The sequence below is a fragment of the Lepidochelys olivacea genome (genome assembly GCF_965140295.1).
Source record: "Lepidochelys olivacea isolate rLepOli2 genome assembly, chromosome: 4".
Lineage (NCBI taxonomy): Eukaryota > Metazoa > Chordata > Testudines > Cheloniidae > Lepidochelys > Lepidochelys olivacea.
The window spans coordinates 26,856,976-26,875,782 of record NC_140414.1 but is presented as its reverse complement, the minus strand read 5'-3'; the positions used below and the strand labels follow the sequence as shown (position 1 = coordinate 26,875,782).

Sequence of the window (18,807 nt, the reverse complement as noted above, 5' to 3'; positions counted from 1 at the left end):
TACTAGGTTCGGCTAAATGGAGCAGTCAAAATGATACAGAGGGAGTGATATATGCGAGATGCACTCTAGGCAGAATGTATTTTGTTTTGAAAAATCAGCATTGCTTCAGAAAGTTGAAAAGTTTGTGCCTTGGCGAGTAGTGCAGTGTGGAGTCTTCGCAAAGGGATTTGTTCAGCCTGAAGGTATGTTTGAGTTTTGTAACAGGCTGGAAGGAAGAGCGAAGTATTAGTGTCACTAACTCAGAAATGGGAACAATGATGCTAATGCCGCAGTGTCACCCAGCGTTAGCCTCTGCCTGCCTGTAAGAAATGCCTGGTAATTAATGAAGAGATGTTAACGACTTAAGTACCAAGTCACATGACTCCTCCAGACTGCCAATAAAAGACTCCCTGGAATCAGATTTCAACTGCAGGGGGCTGATCCCAGCCATGTGTATTGAATCAAAAGCTAACGTCGCAGGAGATTCATCCAACGAAATTATAAGAGTTCCGTAGCAATTTTTGGCCCATATTTGGGGGGATATTTTTGTCTTTTTCCCTGAACTGTAAGGCTTTCATGGCATGGAATCTTAATCGCCGTCAGTACTCTGCTTAATGCTTTCATCCCATCTTCATCAGTTCGTCTAGACACTTCCTGAAAGAATGGGGGCAGGTGCATTAGCCATCTGTGTGAGTACAGGCTGCCTGTTGTATGCTGTGGTTACTCCGAGTATGCGGAGGGAGGCCTCTAGTTTATTAAACTGCGTAAACTTAACAGTGTCTGCATTTACAGGGGAAGATGTTGGATAGTATCAACATGTCTCGGATTGGCTGGCTTATTTTTTTTCATCTTTCAAATCTAAACTAGCCAATCACTGTGGATCTAGTCGGGATTTTCCTCTTCTGCTCCATCCACAACATCCTTGCACTGTGAGCGATTGTTAATTTCATGGGGGGGGGGGGGAATGAGTGACTATTTCCTAGTTTCTTTCTCACTTTGACTCTGAATTGAAATACAAGTGCTCTCTCTCTCCTGTTTATATTAGACACCTTGTTCAGGAGGCTGTTACACTGGGAACATGTTTCAGAGTAGCAGCCGTGTTAGTCTGTATTCGCAAAAAGAAAAGGAGGACTTGTGGCACCTCAGAGACTAACCAATTTATTTGAGCATAAGCTTTCGCTAAGGTGCCACAAGTACTCCTTTTGTTTTTACTGGGAACATGGTACATGTACTAGAACTGATATGTTTTTGATTGATTCAGTAAACTAAAATGGTATGATTGTTATTTCTCCTCTCTTGTTTTTGCTCCTAGTCTTTTCACTCTATTTTATGTTTAGATGACCTGTTGCCCCTTCAAAACAGTGTCTAGTGATGGTGAAATTGACTGACAGTTTTGTTTTTTAACCACAGGCCAACTGCAACATGTAGTTTAATTAAGATAATTTGAAAAGGGAAGACGTGAAAAAACGTGTTTCTGAAGTGTGTGACTAGTCTTCTAAAATTCATACTGCTGTCTTTTGTTACACTCTGCAATGCCATTAAGCAAAAAAATGGTTAAGTGGGCCAATCATTTATATCTTTATCTAAAAAAGCAACCAATTACAGGAATCAGTGAATTTAAAAAAGAGAGAAGTATACCCATATTTTGATTGATTTTTTTTCTCAACTGAGACTAGGTAGGATTCAGTCGGCTGCTTAGACACTGCCGCAGGGAATGACAGGTTTCAGAGTAGCAGCCGTGTAAGTCTGTATCCGCAAAAAGAAAAGGAGGACTTGTGGCACCTTAGAGACTAACAAATTTATTTGCGCATAAGCTTTCGTGAGCTACAGCTCACTTCATTGGATGCATTCCACAGGGAATGGTTTCTTACTGATCACTTAAGTAGGGGTTTTTCTTTCTGCTAGAGGCAAGACTTTTATATTTTACATACTTAGGTCTAACAAAGATTTATAAATATGTCAGGAATTACACAGGATATGTCAGCTTTAAACAATTTCCTTTTTCTAGTCTCTGTTAAAGGATAGGACTGGGAGATCTGGATTCTGTTCCTGGATCTTTTACAGACTTCCCTTGTAAACTTGAGCAACACACCTCACCCCTTGGGGCTTCAGTTTCCCCATTGTGAAATCGAAATGGGTTACCACTTACCAGCCAGTGATTCTTTGAGGCTAAGCGCATGCATAAGACTTTACAAGTTTGGGGCCTTTATTAGAAAAGTGTTTCAAGATCCTCTGATGGAAGTATAATTATTTATTATTTATTTGTCTGGTCCTTACAACCCAATCTTTGAGTTGGCATATATCTTAAATGAAAATAGCTTATGGTAGTCACTTGTCATTCTCATAAGAAATATTATTTCTTAAATGGCATCTTGGCATCAGTCAGTGGAAGCTGGACTTTGAACATGAACTATACTTATTTATCATATGTATTTAAAAGATGATCATTACAGCATAATTTTTAATTACGTGGATTTAAACCCTTTCTCAAAAGTATGGAATATTTATAACTTGTTCTATAGCCTTAGATACACAAGCAACATCTTCTGTGTATGTCAGACCAACACAGTCCAAGAAAGTCATTTACATACCAGATAGAACGAAGTTGCCAAGTCCTGGTATCAAACAGATGATTCTAGTACACATTTCCTCAGAGAAGCTGTGCTTAGCAAAAAGATGCAGCAATCTTAGTAAGAAACAATTAATGCAAATTCTCTGTCTTGTACCTGGAACAAGGTACAGCCTGGCTTAATAGCAAAGTCTGGGCAAGTGTTCAAGTTAGTTAATGAGGTGGAATTGAAACATCATGTTGCATTTAAAGAGATTAGAAAATAGTCATGTTTATTTGAAAACAAAATCATCAGTGTGAGTATTGTTAAATAGCTCTGTCCCTTTATGTTGTAACGCACAAATCACAGACAAGACTTGAGACATTTCTACCAGGTTTCAGCGAGGTATCAGTGCTTGTTATCAATACATTCCCAGATTCAGCTGTTTCTCATGTGCCACACTTTGAATTCCATTGTGTCATGGATCATGTCCACAGGTCTTGTTAGCCGCTAATAAACTTGATGCCAGAAATATGTGCAAACACTTTTTTAAAAATGCTGGTTGAATGGATTTAGGTGAGTTATATTCTGCTACCTAAATAAACCAAAGATGATGTGATGGATGGTGCGTTAAGCGACTGCTAGATGAAAAGAGTTCCTCTTTCAACCGCAAGCTACCCTATCTTGGTTTACATTTTTACTCTTATCTATTACTTACCCTGTTACCATTAGGTTTTATCTGGACACTTTATCTTGTGGATTCTTCATCTCTTGCAGTCTTAAGTCAAGGTGGGTTATCTTTCCACAAGATAATGGTGTCGTTCAAACAGAAGTTATGAGCTTGATGCAGAAATTATTGGGTGAGGGAGGTTCTTTTCTCTGTGTTATATAGGAGGTCAGACTCGGTGGTCAGAGTGGTCCCTTCTGGCCTTAAAATCAGAGTCGAAGTTGATGATTGAGATTTTGCAGCTGACATACGTGGTCTCTCCTGAGTCTGGCCCACTGGTTACCGTAGCAGTATAGCTTGGATACTCAGCAGTGTGTTATCCACCCTGTCTCTTAGTTACAGATAAGTTGTTGCTTTGGGCTCCTCCGCCTTACTTTCTTTTTCCTTTCGCTCCCCTTGTTCTCTGTCCTACCAGTTTATAATGTGCTACTTCATAGAGATTTTGTTGTGGATTAAAGTAAAACAAAACAAAAACCCAGCCCTGCAGACTGTTCTATTTCAAAACCCAAAAGCTTAATTCTTAACTGACATGCCTGTGCTGTAACTATGCAAATAAATGTGTAGTAAATGTGACTGACTGCTCTCTTGTGCTCCCTTAAGCAAAGTAAATCAGCAGTGAGGCTGAAAGAAGACATGAAAAAGATAGCAGCACTGCCACTGAACAAGCAGAGGGACGATTGCTGTCAGAAGGTGTTTGGTGTGAGTCTCCAGGACCTCCAGCAGCAGGGTCTTACCAAGAATGGCCTCCCAGCGGTGGTGTGGAATACAGTAGAATATCTGACCCAGCATGGTAAAGTTAACACGGTCTCTTTCATTTAATAGTGTTATTTATGTAAGCCTCTGCAAAGGAAGTTTTCTGTTTGTTTATTTTCGTTTATTTGGCATGAAAACTGAATCAAGTTGTGGATCAAACTATGTGCTGAAAACAATACTGCATTTGGCTTTCCTTTCTTGGTTTGGTTGCCTTTATGTGGAAGTATATTCAAAGGGACATTCGCAAATGTAATCTGCTGTGTTGTAAAGTGACTATAAAGAATCTGTTCATTTTATAATTCAAAATGTTTTTATAACTAGCCTTCTATTATTGCTTGATTAAAATTAACCAGATATGCTCATCATTTCCGACTCTAGGTCCTACACATAAGCATAGTAGTGAATGTGTATGATAGTGAATAAAATGCCATGTGTAATTGTAAGCCCCAGAATGGGCTTTTTGTTTTTATCAACTAGCACTGGAAGGTTTCATGTAAGCCTCTGAACTTCCAACGTCTCCTTACATGCATTTTAAGTTGTAGAACAGAATGAACTTCTTTCTCAGCGGATGAAATGCACCTCTTTGCAGAGGGCCAATGAAGGCCATTGGTATATATGCAAAGCCCTTCCGTGGCTCTTAAATGATGGCTAAGCCTTGTGCTGGCCTGCTACATAGGAGTGAATTTCACCCTGTGAGAATTTACATCTTCTCATCTCACCCTGGAGAGTGGAACAATGTCCTTTTTAAGGATCATCCTTCATGCCTGCTTTTTACAAGCCCTGGTTAAATTGCAGTGTGTTGGGTTTCCAGCCCACACTTTGAGAAAATAACCAAGCTTTTAAAAAAAAACTCATAATAAGCTAACAGGGATTAATATAGGAGGTGAATTCCCAGTGCAATAGCTGTTTGTGATTAACTCTTAACAAATAACTTTCCAAGTGGGTTAAGCTAAACAGGGACAAAGCACTCTTCTTCTGGAATAAGTGTCCACCTATAGTTATTCAGGAAGAGCTGTTCCTGGATTATTCCACGGTCAGACAAGCCGTAAGATATTTCAGATGTGCTGGAGGAGGGAGAAATCAAGGGCCTGAGTCTCTTTTCACTTAAACTTGTATAACTCCATTTCAGTCACTAGAGGTACACTGGTATAAAAGTGGTGTGAGATCTCAGTCACCGCCCAAGACCTTTTCATAACAGGTGATGTGGGTGGTTGCTGTTTGGGGTCATGGTTTGGACCTCACTTTTGTTTAATTGATTTGGTTAGTGGGAAGGAGGGTTGATCCTTGTTAGATTCATTTTGTGTCATAGCAATGAGGAGGCCAGTTTGGTAATGCCTTGATGGAGTACTTGTAGCATGCACAACCCTTTGGAATTGGAGGCACAATACCAGTCCACTGGTGTAATAATGTACATTGGAGAATGATTAGGATTCTCAGCATACATTATGGTGAAATCTTCCCTAAACCCTTGAGAAGATTAGTAATAAGTATTCCTCTGTTATATGCGTTGTGAAGGGCCAATAGTCTGCCCTTGGGAAGTAACATACAGTGCTTGGGCCAGATTCTCCACTACTTTGCCTGTCTGACACCAGGGGAGGGTCACTGTCATAAACTGATGCAGTGCAGTGGGGTCTCAAGCCACGTGTATTTTATAGTGGTGCAGTGCTGTACCTGTATTACCTTGTGGCTAAAGTGTGGTTGGGGTGGGGATGAAGATTGACTGGTGCTCCCTTTGAAGTCTTCCAGTGTTCCTTCTTAACTGTCATGAGAGAGCGTTGTGGACTGTGATAGCATATAGTAATGGCAGTAGGCTGGAAAACTTGGTGGTTTTTTTGTAAGAAGGTTCCTAGAGCAGATGTTCCTGTGGATTTTTCTCCTCTCCACTGAAAACATTTCTCTGCAACTACAATTTGCTTTCCCAAAGTCTCTGAGCAAGACTGTGGACTTTGTTTAGAAGGCGTCTTGGCATTGATCCCCAGTGGTGGGTGGGTGTGAATGAGCAAGCCTCCCACAGTGCCATGACCACTTAAATGAGTATTCCTCTGCGTACACGAGATGCTGCTGGGTTTTGCACAGCTTCTTCAGCTCCTTCTGTTTTCCCACGGTACCCCTCTGGCCATCATCTTGTCTTCTTTCACTTGGGTTTCTTCGGGGACTCTTCCTCTGGTTTTGTTTTCTGTTTGGATTCTTCTTTATCCAAACTTAATAGCTTCACATTTTCAGTTAGTGAGAGAAACAAACTCCTCTGGAGTTTACAGGCTGAGAATGGCTCCCCTTTCTGTACCTCTGAGTGTGGCCTCTTTATGTATCATCTGACAGATTTCCTTTTCTTTATTGTCCCAACACCTTGCTGTTTGAGTTTAATTTTACATTACATATTTTCCTTTTCTACTGTCACTCTCATGAGGATGGCAGGGGAGCAGAGATGGGCGAACCCTGAGCAGTCGATTTCTGCAGGATTTAAAAAAAACAACCCATGAACCCTGTTCTAGCCTGTATGGCTGGAGACAACCTTCCAAATGTGAATCAATGCGGTGCCTGATTTTGTCACCCCTATTCATTCTGAGTAGTGTGTTACTCTGTGAGGAATTGTACTGAAATCAGGTAGGGGATTAGCTGAGACCCATCTGGTGAATGTACCCTTTTCTTTAGATACATGACTCCTTCCTCTTGGTTGCTCTGTGCATCTCTGATCCTTAGATTGTAAGCTTTCCAAGGCAGGGCCTTGTAGATATTGCGGACCTGTGCAATAGTAAGCATGTAATAACAGCTAATGTGAGATCATTCATCAGCAAGCCTAGCACAGTCCCCTAGGTCAACAGTGAGACTGATGGAAGGCAAATCCGAGGACTCCAAATGGCTTCTGTGAGTGAGCAGGGTTGTGTAAGGAGGGGTCAGGAGGGAGGAAAGGGATCTTTGCTATTCAACCCCTCCTTAACCTTCTGGCTACATTTATTGAGAGAAAAGGGGATGTGCCTGCTACTGTGCCCTTCTTGCAACCTCCATTGTTGAACCCATGGGTGTCCTCTGTTTTTCTACAAGCAACAGCAGAAGAGAATTGACCTGCTTTTTTATTGATCTAATCTGCATAATGAGAAATACTCTTCTTTCCCAGTAGATTCACGAGGCCATGGGCTAGGGTTGCCAACTTCCTAATTCCAGAAAACCGAACACCCTTGCCCCGCTCCTTCCCTGAAGCCCTGCCCCTTCCCGAGGCCCTGCCCCCGCTCATTCCTTTCCCCCTCCCTCCGTCGCTTGCTCTCCCCCCACCCTCTCTCTTGTGCTCATTTTCACTGCAAGGCCTAACCAGGCATATTTATTGTTTTGACAGATGTATTATGCTAAATTCGGTTTCATTTGTTACAGGACGCTAGAGCTGGCAGCAAAATCATCAAAAAGGGTAATTTAAAAAAAAATGAAATTTCACAAAGGTTTTCATGATTCTTTCCCTCCCCTCTTCCCATTTTTCGTAACCAGCTCCATGCACAGAGATGCAGTGAGGGGGATGGGAGCGTAGAGGGGTTGGGACGGGGAGGGATGCAATGATGGGAGTTCGGGGCGGTTGGGACGGGGAGGGATGCAACGATGGGAGGTGCGGAGGTGGGACGCAGTGAGGGGGACAGGGGTGCGGCCCCGTTCCCAGCACTCGGAGACGGGGATACACATACCTCAAACTCCTGGGTGCCGGCAGTGGGGCGACAGATATGCCCTTAGGCGAGCCACCGTCTACGGCTCAGCTCGAGCCCAGCCACACGAGCAGCGCGAGGAGAAGAGGGCCAGGCAGCAGCAGGAGAGGTGTGCACCATGGGACCCTTCAACTGCCGTCTGCTGAGCGCTCGTGAGTCGTGCTAGTTCTTCCCCTGACCTGACCCAGCCAATGGGAGCTGCGCCTGCAGGCGTGGGGTGGGGCATCACGTGGCCCCCCCGGCCACCCCTAAGACTAGGAGCTGGACATGCCGGCTGCTTCCAGACCCAGGAGCCGCGCGGCGACTAGCAGGGAGGTTGCCAACCTCGCTGTATGGCGCGGCACCGCCGCGAATCACACAGTCAACGGCCTGCCAGGATCCCTTTTGGACCGGGTGTTCCGGTCCAAAACCGGACACCTGGTCACCCTACTGTGGGCTGCCTTTGACTGCCACGTTCTTGGGTGAAGAGACTCTGTGAGTTTGTTTTCACTGCAATTAAAAACCCGCGGCTGGCCCATGTCAGCTGATTTGGGCTCACGGGGCTCGGGCGAAGGTGTTTTGCAATTGCAATGTAGGTGTTCGGGCTTCGGCTAGAGCCTTGGCTCTAGGACTACGTGAGGTGGGAGGGTCCCAAAGTTTGAGCTGCAGTGCAATCCCAAATGTCTGCACTGCAATTAAACAGCCCCTTAGCCTAAGCCCTGTGAGCCCGGTCAGCTGTCACGGGCCAGTCCCAGGCATCTCATTGCAGCATAGACATGCTCTGTGTATTACAGATGATTGGAGTGAGATTACCACCACCATGCTTCAGTGTTGTTTTATTCGTGTGGCACGATGACTTGTGAGGATGAAGGATAGGGAGAAGATGCTTGGGAGCCAATCAACTAATGGTCAAGGGGAAAAGATCATGGTAGTATCCTACTGGTGTATTGAGAAAATGGACAGGTGGTGGCACACTACGCTCCCTTAAAGAAACCTGACACCCAAATGCCCCCATCTGTCTGCAAATATAAACTGACTGGATCCTCGTCCCTGGTGGAATTAGATCCTCGTCCCTGGTGGAATTAGATCCTCGTCCCTGGTGGAAACTTAAGTGAGCCCTGGGTTCTAAACTGAGACGGTGATGGTCTGATAAAGATATAATCCCCATCCTTCTCCAACGTGAAAACAAGAACTAAAAGCTGTCCGCTTGGGTGAGAAGAGCCTGAGATAAACTCACGGTTTTCAAGGCAGCCATGAGCTCCTAAGCTAACCTGGAAGAGCAATTTTCTGCATAGATGTTGAAGTTAACTAGGAAGAATAACTAACACAGCCCTCCATGTGAACTCGGTTAATTTAGATGGGAAATAAGAGGCACACAGTGCACCACCACTAATGCCAATTCAGTTCCATCCTGGTGCTCTTACTAGAGTGAAAACACACATGAATGGTCACTGCTGACATCTGAAGTTAGATGTGGACAACCCACTACAGAACCTCTGTTCAAGTTCGTCTTGAACCGAATGCCTAGCCAAGCTAGCTGCTCTGGCTGTAGGTCAGCTGTATCATCTAGTGACGCTCTGTTATACAGACAGAATTTGCATTTTATGGGGGAAGTTACCTCTTTAAATGTTAAAAATAGCCCATTTTTTTCCAAAATCATCTAGCCTAGCCTTTTTCCAGAATGACTTCCTTATTGGAAGGTAAAGAACGTCTTATCTCTGTGGGGAATTTGTTACTTTGCCCAACTTCTCGCACAGCAATGCCATTCGTTACTGTTCTGCAGTGCTTCCCATTGTCCAGCAGATGTCAGAATAGCATTTCACATTGCAAGATTGCTTTCTGCACAGGTGTATTCTGCAAGTTGGGCCTTGTGTTTTAACCATGTCTCTTTCTGACTCTTTAAAATGTTCCATGCTTTGTTTGTAATCCTTTTAGTATTAAGCTTCAGCATGAAAGAGTAATTCTGCAGAACTGGTTTGAAAGAATGCTACATTTTGGTTACTGGGGTGCTTTTTAAGAAAATATACTGACGCTCTTCAGTTTTGTGGAGTTGTTCTACTTAAGTGTTTGAATCTAGGAATGTCCTTGGAATGTAGTGAACTTTTTAATATGATGTAGTTCTCCTGGTGTCCTCTATGGAAGATGTAAATTTCTTTTACTTACCTGAACAGGTGCACTGAAGCAAATAGGGGACTTTTCACATGAATGAAGTTACTCACATAAGTGGTAGCAGGATCAGGACCTGACTGGGCACCAACTGAAGTATGTGGAAATAGGTTCCAGCCATTTGTGCCCAAATCCAGAATGGTGCTGAATATTGACAAGTTATACTGAAGTCATTAGGTGTTGTGGGTGCTTGGTAGATATTTGTAGGACTCAGGAGCTGGTCTTCAACATTCATTATTACTTTATCTAGAGAATCCACTGGCTAATAGCTTTGTGATATTTGTGGTGTCTTGGTTACTTACAGAATGGTACTGTTGGGTGTGCTAACTGAAAGCCAAGTGTATGTTGTTTGTTTTACTCATGATTAATATGTAATTACAGGGCTGACACAGGAAGGTCTCTTCAGGGTGAATGGTAACATGAAAATGGTGGATCAGTTGCGTCTGAAATATGACCGAGGGGAGGAAGTGGAGCTGGCTAAAGATGCTGATGTGTGCTCAGTAGCCAGTCTGCTGAAATTATTTCTGAGGGAGCTGCCAGATGGGGTGATCACTTCTGCATTGCATCCCAGATTTATACGGCTTTATCAGGGTGAGTACAAGTAAAATCCCTTGATAACCTTACATGTAGTGGCTTTCTTGGGAACCAGAATTTACAGACTCCACCTGCCCGTATAGCATTTCTTACTGTCTTGCTCTTTCCATTTTGGATTTCCCTTGGCATCAATCACCATCTCCTCCCAATGCATTTGCTTGCTTGCGTGTGTGTGCACACACACGCACTCCTAACAATTTGAGTGCAAAACAATGCACTGATGAGAAGAGAAAGCAAGGCCACAGTCGCACTTTCTCCATGCCCCACCTTGGGGTGATGTGTTCTCTTGGAAATGCAGTGAAGAAGCAGTCCAGGAGTGCAGGAATTGCTTTTGTAACTGGCCCTTGTGCAGGCTGTGCAAATGCAGGAGAAAGCTCTTTGCGCCCTTCTCCACACTGAATACTCACATACACAAGGACACACTGTTCCATTGTTGAAAAGAAGGTGTCATTGTTCAGAAGGGCCCTTTCCTGGTTACAGCCATACTTACTGATGATGATGATTATTATTTTAAGATTTCATCAGCTGTGACTTATCTACCTATAGTGCCTCTTGTATTTCATTGCTGTTATGAAATGGAAAATTGTTTAATGCCTCGTCCTCCAAAAGGTCATACCAGTGCATTATGTTGGGAATTACCAACGCAGGTAGGCAGCCATTTGGAACAACACAGGTAGCCAGCCATTTGGAAAGCTCCATTCATACTTTGGAATCCACAGGCAATTTCCCCTAGGAATGGAGAATTCCTCTGGATGGAGATATATACTCATTTCCTCTCTAATTAACAGAGAGATCTGGCCACTGAATGCCACTGTTGCATTTAAAACACATTGGTGCAGTGACAACCTATAAAGAACAGCAAATAGAATCTTTGGAAAGCTGAGAATCTTGTAGAGCTTTAGAGTTCTGCATGACAGTCAGCTCGTGGGAAACCAGAAACACCAGCTGTTAGTGAACTTCCACTTTGCAAGGCAGGGTGGATGGGTGTGAAAGAGAGCGAGAGAGCTGCTAAACCCCTTAGTTTAGTTTTAAAAATTGTTTAAGTGAAATTGACAACCAAGTGTGTTAGCTTTAAGGTTGCTACTATTTATTTCCACTGAAAAGAGGATTTAAATGTATGGAAAAGAGGATTTAAATGTATGGAAATGAACACCAATACACTCTCAGTTCATACAATCCCAGATAAAATATCACAACATATTCTAAAGGCACCCTTAGCTCCGCTCCATAGTCTCACCCAGGCCCTGGCACAAGTCTTCCAGGAGAGGGTTTGCAGCAGTGCAAGTCGCTGCCATGCCTTTGGCAAGGTGCTTGTAGCAGGCCACCATTGCCCCAAAAGTGGTGGTTTTGGCCAGAGAAGATGCATGGGTAGGTGATGCACTGGTTCTAGCACATCCCTATTGCAGCCTCTGCCAACTGGCTTCTGTGGTGCACCTGGCAGAAATTAATGCTCCCTGCCATGGTAGAGGACATGTCCATCCCTCCCTCTGTCTGTACAGAGAGTCTCATTGGTACAGGGAAGTGTGATTGGTACTTGCCCACCCAAGCAGCGTGAATCAAACCTATAGACTAACAGGAAGCATCACTGCTTGGAGATTTTGTTGTTGTGATCAAGTCCCCCTTGGAAGTGCTCTCCAGCCCCCAGACTAGGGTCCCCTGTCTAAGATTGTTTATTCATTCATGTCTTATCTTTTTGCTGCTTGATTTTTGCCTTGTAAAGACCCTGGTACATTCTAGGAACCAGTCAAGCACAAGCTCTGTACATAAAGCCCTTATCCCCTTTCACAAGTCACTTCCTTTCAGCAGGCCAAGTTGTTACAGTAACTTTCCTTCCAGAACACAGGAAGCTTTTTCTTGTATAAGCCTTTTGTTGCATTCCTCCCTGGAGTAGGTATGTATTGAAAAGTGGATCCCACTGTGTATTGTTTGTTTTTGGCACTCTGTGTATTTATGTTGAAGAGCAACCTAATTATAATGCTTGCTAAAGAATGTTCCTGTGCAGTCATGGCTCCATCTGAGAGTGTTCTTTCTTCATATGTTGTATCTAGAGTGAGATCATATATTCTCCATTCTCATCAGTAGCCTTGTTTGGCAAGGTGAGGCACATTTCTGGCTTTCTGTAGTATCATTGGAAGGGCTTCCTAGTACGAGAGAAGGGAAGATCTGTTCTGCAACAGTTCATTCCTGTGTATCCCTTTATATCCTGCTTCATAGCCAAGCGCTGTCCCAATTAACTCCTTAAAGACCGAGCTAAAATATGGGTTCTCAACTTCTGTTGGCCAAGTTTCAGCCTGAGAAATGGGTCCAAGAATGGAAATGGAAGCGGATCTCTTCATCAAAGTATTTCAAATCCAGCACTGTAATAAAGCTGGCCCGACTTCCTGCATGGTGCATTGTTATTGGCTATCGCTGTTCATTTTTTTGAACATTGCTTGGCTTGTATTTTCATTTTGATTAATATCATGGTTAGCAAGGAGCTAAAAGAACAACTTGTTTGTTGTCTAAATGCACAAGATACTTATCAACCAATAATAACACTTGAATCTGCATTTCATGTGTAGATAACATTTAGTGCAGCAGTAATAACAGTAAGGACGCAAAGCTTTAGAGAGGGAGAATAAATGCCGCTTTATGAAGTGGATTATGAGACCCATCTCTGCGTCATTATGTTCCTGTTTTGGGTAGTTTACCCCTGAGCTACCTGCTTACATTATTATAAAAGGTGGGGTTTTGGTATTTCTTTTATTGACTTAAACAAGGTGTGATCTGTTGCCCAAAGGCAGGACCACATCTTAAACATGTCACTGTGTCTGACAGATGAGCTGATGTAGGTATATTTTTAGGATGGTGTATGAATGAATAAAAGAGGGTTTCAAAGTTTCCCAACTCCCCATTAACCACAGTAGCAATTGTAAAACTTAACTCACTGCATGGCACTTCTTAATTATTCTCAGTCATCGTGTTTGGAAATGGGAGGGAAATGAGTAAGGGGCAAAAGGGATTGAATTAGGTGATTAGCTAATGCTTACTGCTTGTTCAGAGAAACCCAATATGTATAGAAATATGATGACCCATTACAAAGCTGTCCCCATTGTTCAATTATGTGAATGGGTAGTGACATGCCATGAGACTAAAAACGACCACACAACTGTATCCCTCCCCTCATGGACGGTAGTCTGCTTACTTCTCTCTCTTTAATGCACCCAATCACAGTTCTGTGCATTTCTTGATGCTGTGCATTATGTCTGGAAGTAGCTCCCTTTTTCTCCAACTTCTCTCCTTTCTTCAAGTCTTCCGTCAAAGCGCACTTCTTCTGGCTGGGCTTTTCTTGTTCATCTCTGCTCCGTCTTGTTGCCTGATTTTTTTATTTTTTTTTTTTAAAATAGTATGTGTGCTCACACACAAACTAAGCAAACCTTGTTGTCACGATACTCACCCAAGAGCAGTTTTCACTTGTTCCCTGTTACCCTTCTTCCTCCTTTCCACCATTTAGGGCCAAATTTTCAAAAGAGCTCAGCACGCTGGATCCTGTACTGTTTTTGAAAATCTGGCCTTGTATGTCACAGTAAGAGCTGCTGGGCGCTGAGCACTTCTGAAAATAGGGCCCTGATTCAAGTGCCCAAACTGGAGCTGTGCTTCCTTGAAAATCCGGGTTGTCACATGTTGTTGCAGTGATGTTCACCTGGTAATTTAGGTCACAATGCTGCGAAGACTTAAGCACATGCTTAACGGTGTGCATTGTGTGTAGTCTTATTGAAGTCAATAGGACTATACAAAATCCATAAACGTTACTGACTTCAGTAAGATTACTCACAGAGCATAAAGCTGAGCATAAGGTGCATAAGGATCAGAGCTTTAGATTGTGAAGTCCTGAGGCTGGGACTTTGACTACCTGCTATTTACTTGTCTGTATAGTACCGTGAACAGCAGTGACACTCTATAAATTATTGTGTTTTCTGTGCTGTCCACTAGTTGTTAAGTGGTTCTTAATGCTCGATTTAAAATGGAATAGAAAACTGTAATAGCAGATGATCAAACAAGCCAGGAGTAGTCTGTGTGCTTGGTTGTCATGGCACGAAAACATTTGTGCCCTCTGATAAGCTTCAAAGAGAGTGCCCCATTTAGAGAGATACTGTCAAGTGTGGTTGAGAGAGATTTACCCTAACACGTTTACAAAGCCCATGCAATGCTATGTGTATGTTTCCTGCCTCCTCCCAATTCATCAGTCTTCATATTTATTGTAAGTATTAAGGGGACTGAATAAAATGGAATGTCACTAGTGGTGCAACTTGTAGATTTGTGCCTCTTTTTTAAAATTGTGGTGGCGAGGGAAGGCTTGACTTCCAGCCCCTCTTATATGCTTCTCCCCCCTTCCCCCCGCCTCGCAGGGGGTGTCGAGAGAGAGCAGCCACCTTTGCATATCCCCGTTTCAGCTTGATGCGGAGAAGCTGTATAGATGCCTGTTCAATGAAGGAGAAGAGGGATCGGTGCTTCACGCTGTTCAGTAGAAATGTGTTCTCACTCCCAGACTGTTCCTGTCTGACCACCGAACAATCTGAGCTTCTCTTGAAATCACTGGACATGGCATGCCTAAGATCAGAGTAATGCTGAGCGAGGGCGAGGGTTGGATCCTGCGCAGGGCTAAATACTCCTCCTGCTCCTGATGAATACCTTGCAGGATAGTACACTTAATGAATAGGGAAATCAAGGCCATTGAATTAAGTCTGCTGCTGTGATATTGGTAGCTTTGTTTACCGCAAGAATGCCCTCCTGGCTTCAAAATATAGCGTAGAGAGGATTAGCATCTTGCCAGTTTTTCCAGGAATGAAAGAACCTTCAGTAGATGGAAAAGTACCGAACAATCTCAGTTGCCAGTTGGAAGGTGAGAGAGACAATTAGCTCTCAAAGGCATTTCCTAATCAGGTAGTTAGGTGTGGGGAGACATGTTTTCCCTGAGTGTTAGGATTTGGCTTTACTGATCATAACTGTAAGCTTCTTAGGGGAACAAATATTTAGAATAGTAGGCAGTGTTTGCTGCCTAATCAGAAGTATTTGTGGAGGTTTAATTCTAATGTTCTCGCAACCTTGTGGCAGTGATACTGACCTGGCTTTTTAACCAGTTGTTGTTAAAACAAAAAGGTGGTTAGAAATCAAATCAAAGGGATTACCCAATTATCTGTGCAAATTGAGATATTATTAACTTCCTTATTATTATCGCTTATTATCCCAATCTTTCAAAATTGTCATAAAAGTCTTACCAGCCCTAGTAAAAAGAAAGAAAGGAAAAAAATAAACAAAAACCCTACTAAAAAGAAAAGGAGGATTTGTGGCACCTTAGAGACTAACCAATTTATTTGAGCATGAGCTTTCGTGAGCTACATGAAGTGAGCTGTAGCTCACGAAAGCTTATGCTCAAATAAATTGGTTAGTCTCTAAGGTGCCACAAGTCCTCCTTTTTCTTTTTGCGAATACAGACTAACACGGTTGTTACTCAAACCCTACTGTCTCACCATATGCTGATGGATGATAATGAGGCATCTAATGGTATTTTAGCATATGTCTTTCAAAAAAAAAATTACTTGCCATGGATTAAGTGAGAGAGCAGAATTTTGCAAATCTGCTTCGTGCCATGTTTGACCTTTTCCTTTTGAGGAAGGCGCTAGCTTTTGGCTGCGGAGAGACAAGCACAATTAAAATTAATGTGTGTCCTGGAATTGTCAGGTATGTTTAGACATGAACTGTGAATGAATTCTGATTTAAGCTTGTAGTGTAAAAAGAGATAGAAATAAGCTTAATTTGTAATGTGCATTGAGATTTTTTTTTAAAGGGCTTCTCAAATCAGTACATCATATAGTCACTAAACCATAGCCTGAGAAACAGTTGTCTCTGGTATTTCAACATGCTGTAATTCCAGTTAATCTAATTTATGAGAAACTATACTGAGTGACAGATGTGAGAACATTTATTGCCTGGCCTTCCTAAATTACATGCAAGATAAGTCTTGTTTAATTTTTAACTGTAAGAATGTCTGACTGCGCAAAATATAAAGCACATCCCAACCTAACGATCGTGCCCTCAGTCTCCAAACTGTGGCAGTTGTAAGCATGTTGATCATTCATATTTTTCTACTTCGCGCTCTTCTTTCCCCAGGGTACTCTGTAATTCACCCTGAAAATAGTTACTGGGCACAAAAGTGTTTTTTAAAACACCAACTACTTCTTTTTTTTTAATTATTATTATTATTATTATTATTCACAGTCTCTGTTAAAGGGGTTTGGGAAAATGTAAGCCAAAAATAGGATTGTTTTGAAAGTCCTTGGACCTGTGACTTAGTGTACGGAATTGTCCCCTACTGGTATTTGAAACTGAGGGCACTATATCAAAAACATCAGTTCAGGCCTTAAAGCATAACCTCCATCTTGGCTGTCAGTAGCAGTAGCATCATTTTATGTATCCTCTATCCTAGCCTCCAGCCATGAAAGGGCAAGCCCACAACACAACGTCCTGTCCCTTCTTTTGCAAAGCACTCTGCACGAAGTGCACAAAACATCGAGCTGTTCCAAAGCAGCATGTACTTGGCATGTATATTGTTCCAGTACGCACTTGCTGAGCTGCCTCAGTCACAACATGCATGGCTGTTTACTGGACACGGGTCTCAGAAGTCCCTGACCTCGTTGGGACTTAACCAGAGGATGCTCTGTTCCAAAACCAGAAGGCTTTACCTTTTGAACTAAAGAAGCTCTTTTTGACTCTCAGCTTTATGTATTCTCTCTTCAAACCACTAGCTGCTTCGGGACAAGACACTCTTCTGCTAGGAACACATAGTACAGGGATGGGCAACTTTAAGGTAGTACACGGTGACAGAATCCACTAAAACCCTTTGGTGGGCCTGGGGATGTGATGTGGTGGGGGAGAGAGGTCAGGTCCTGGGGAGAGGCTGGGTAGAGGTGTGGAGAGCGAGCCCACCCTGTGCTCACTCCTCCAGGGTGGCTGCTGTCCTGAAGAGGTGGCACAGCTCCCTGCTGTGGCCCGTTGGATCTTGCCTCAGCATCATGTGACATGCATGTCTGCACACAGGTGGGGCCTCCCCTTGTGACTCCATGTCCTGCCCCCTTCTTGGCCCTGGTGCTGTGGGATCGCCTGCCCTGAACTAGTAAAGTTCAGGCCAAGTGAAGTTATCTGGCAGATTAGGTATGGCCCCAGTTGTCCATCCCTGACAAAGTAGGTCAGTATCGGTGAGACAGAAGAGTTCAAGTGGGGTTAGATGGAGCAAGGACGTCTCTCCGGTAGGAAGGGAGAAACATGAGGAGCTATAAGTGTTACTGAATACATCTTAAATCAGTCTGAGGAAAAAAACCTTTGTTACCTGTCAGTTTTACTTGCAGCATTAAAATTAGGTAGAAGCAAAACATTTCTGAACGAAATGATTTTGTCAAAACAAAATGATCTGATTGATCCAAAATGACTTTTTTTAAAAAAATCAGAGAACCTTCTTCATACAGCCATAGAGCAAAGGGAATGGTAGAGCTGCAGCAAGACACATTGCAAGATCCAAGAGCCATCCTCTGAGACTGGGAAAGAGCCCATGGAATGGCTGAGTGGGAGAAAGCAATCGGATAAATTAGAGAGGTATGGTACAAAGAGAGAGAGTTTGTGACTAGTGGAAGAAGCAAGGGGAGAAGATAGGTCAAGTATAGAGGGAGAGCAGGGAAAGGGGAATCGTAGCCCCCTCCCCCACACAAAAAAAGCCCTTATGAACCGGTGATGGTGTGGCTGATCTGGTTAGGTCCTGTGGTGGTGTTCCTGGTGTAGATATGTGGGCAGAGTTGGCATCGAGGTTTGTTGTATGGATTGGTTCCTGAGTTAGAGTTACTATGGTGCTGTGTGTAGTTGCTGATGAGAATATGCTTCAGGTGTCTACACCAGTGACACCGTCACAGGACCAAACCAGATCAGCCACACCATCACCGGTTCATTCACCTGCACGTCCACCAATGTAATATACGCCATCATGTGCCAGCAGTGCCGCTCTGCTATGTACATCGGCCAAACTGGACAATTCCTACGTAAAAGGGTAAATGGACACAAATCAAATATTAGGAATGGCAATATACAAAAACCTGGGAGGAGAACACTTCAACCTCCCTGGACTCACAATAGCAGATTGAAAGGTAGCCATCCTGCAGCAAAAAAACTTCAGGACCAGACTTCAAAGAAAAACTGTTGAGCTTCAGTTCATTTTCAAATTTGACACCATCAGCTCAGGATTAAACAAAGACACTGACTGGCTAGCCAACTACAAAAGCAGTTTCTCCTCCCTTGGTGTTCACACCTCAACTGTTTGAAGAGGACCTCATCCTCCCTGATTGAACTA

The 18,807-nt window shown here is 43.1% G+C and overlaps 1 protein-coding gene across 2 annotated transcripts in view; it reads left to right on the top strand.

Moving 5' to 3' along the window:
• Nucleotides 1-504: 504 nt before the first annotated feature.
• FAM13A (family with sequence similarity 13 member A) overlaps nucleotides 505-18,807 on the top strand; it is a 187,625-nt gene continuing 169,322 nt past the window's right edge. The window contains exons 1-3 of one of the 2 annotated variants that reach the window (XM_084625336.1): nucleotides 505-668; nucleotides 3,856-4,045; nucleotides 10,221-10,430. In XM_084625336.1, the coding sequence (XP_084481462.1) occupies nucleotides 642-668; nucleotides 3,856-4,045; nucleotides 10,221-10,430 (427 nt within the window). In that variant the 5' untranslated portion in view covers nucleotides 505-641. Of the gene's footprint in view, nucleotides 669-3,855; nucleotides 4,046-10,220; nucleotides 10,431-18,807 lie in introns of those variants that run through there. The other variant, XM_084625339.1, reaches the window with a different exon arrangement.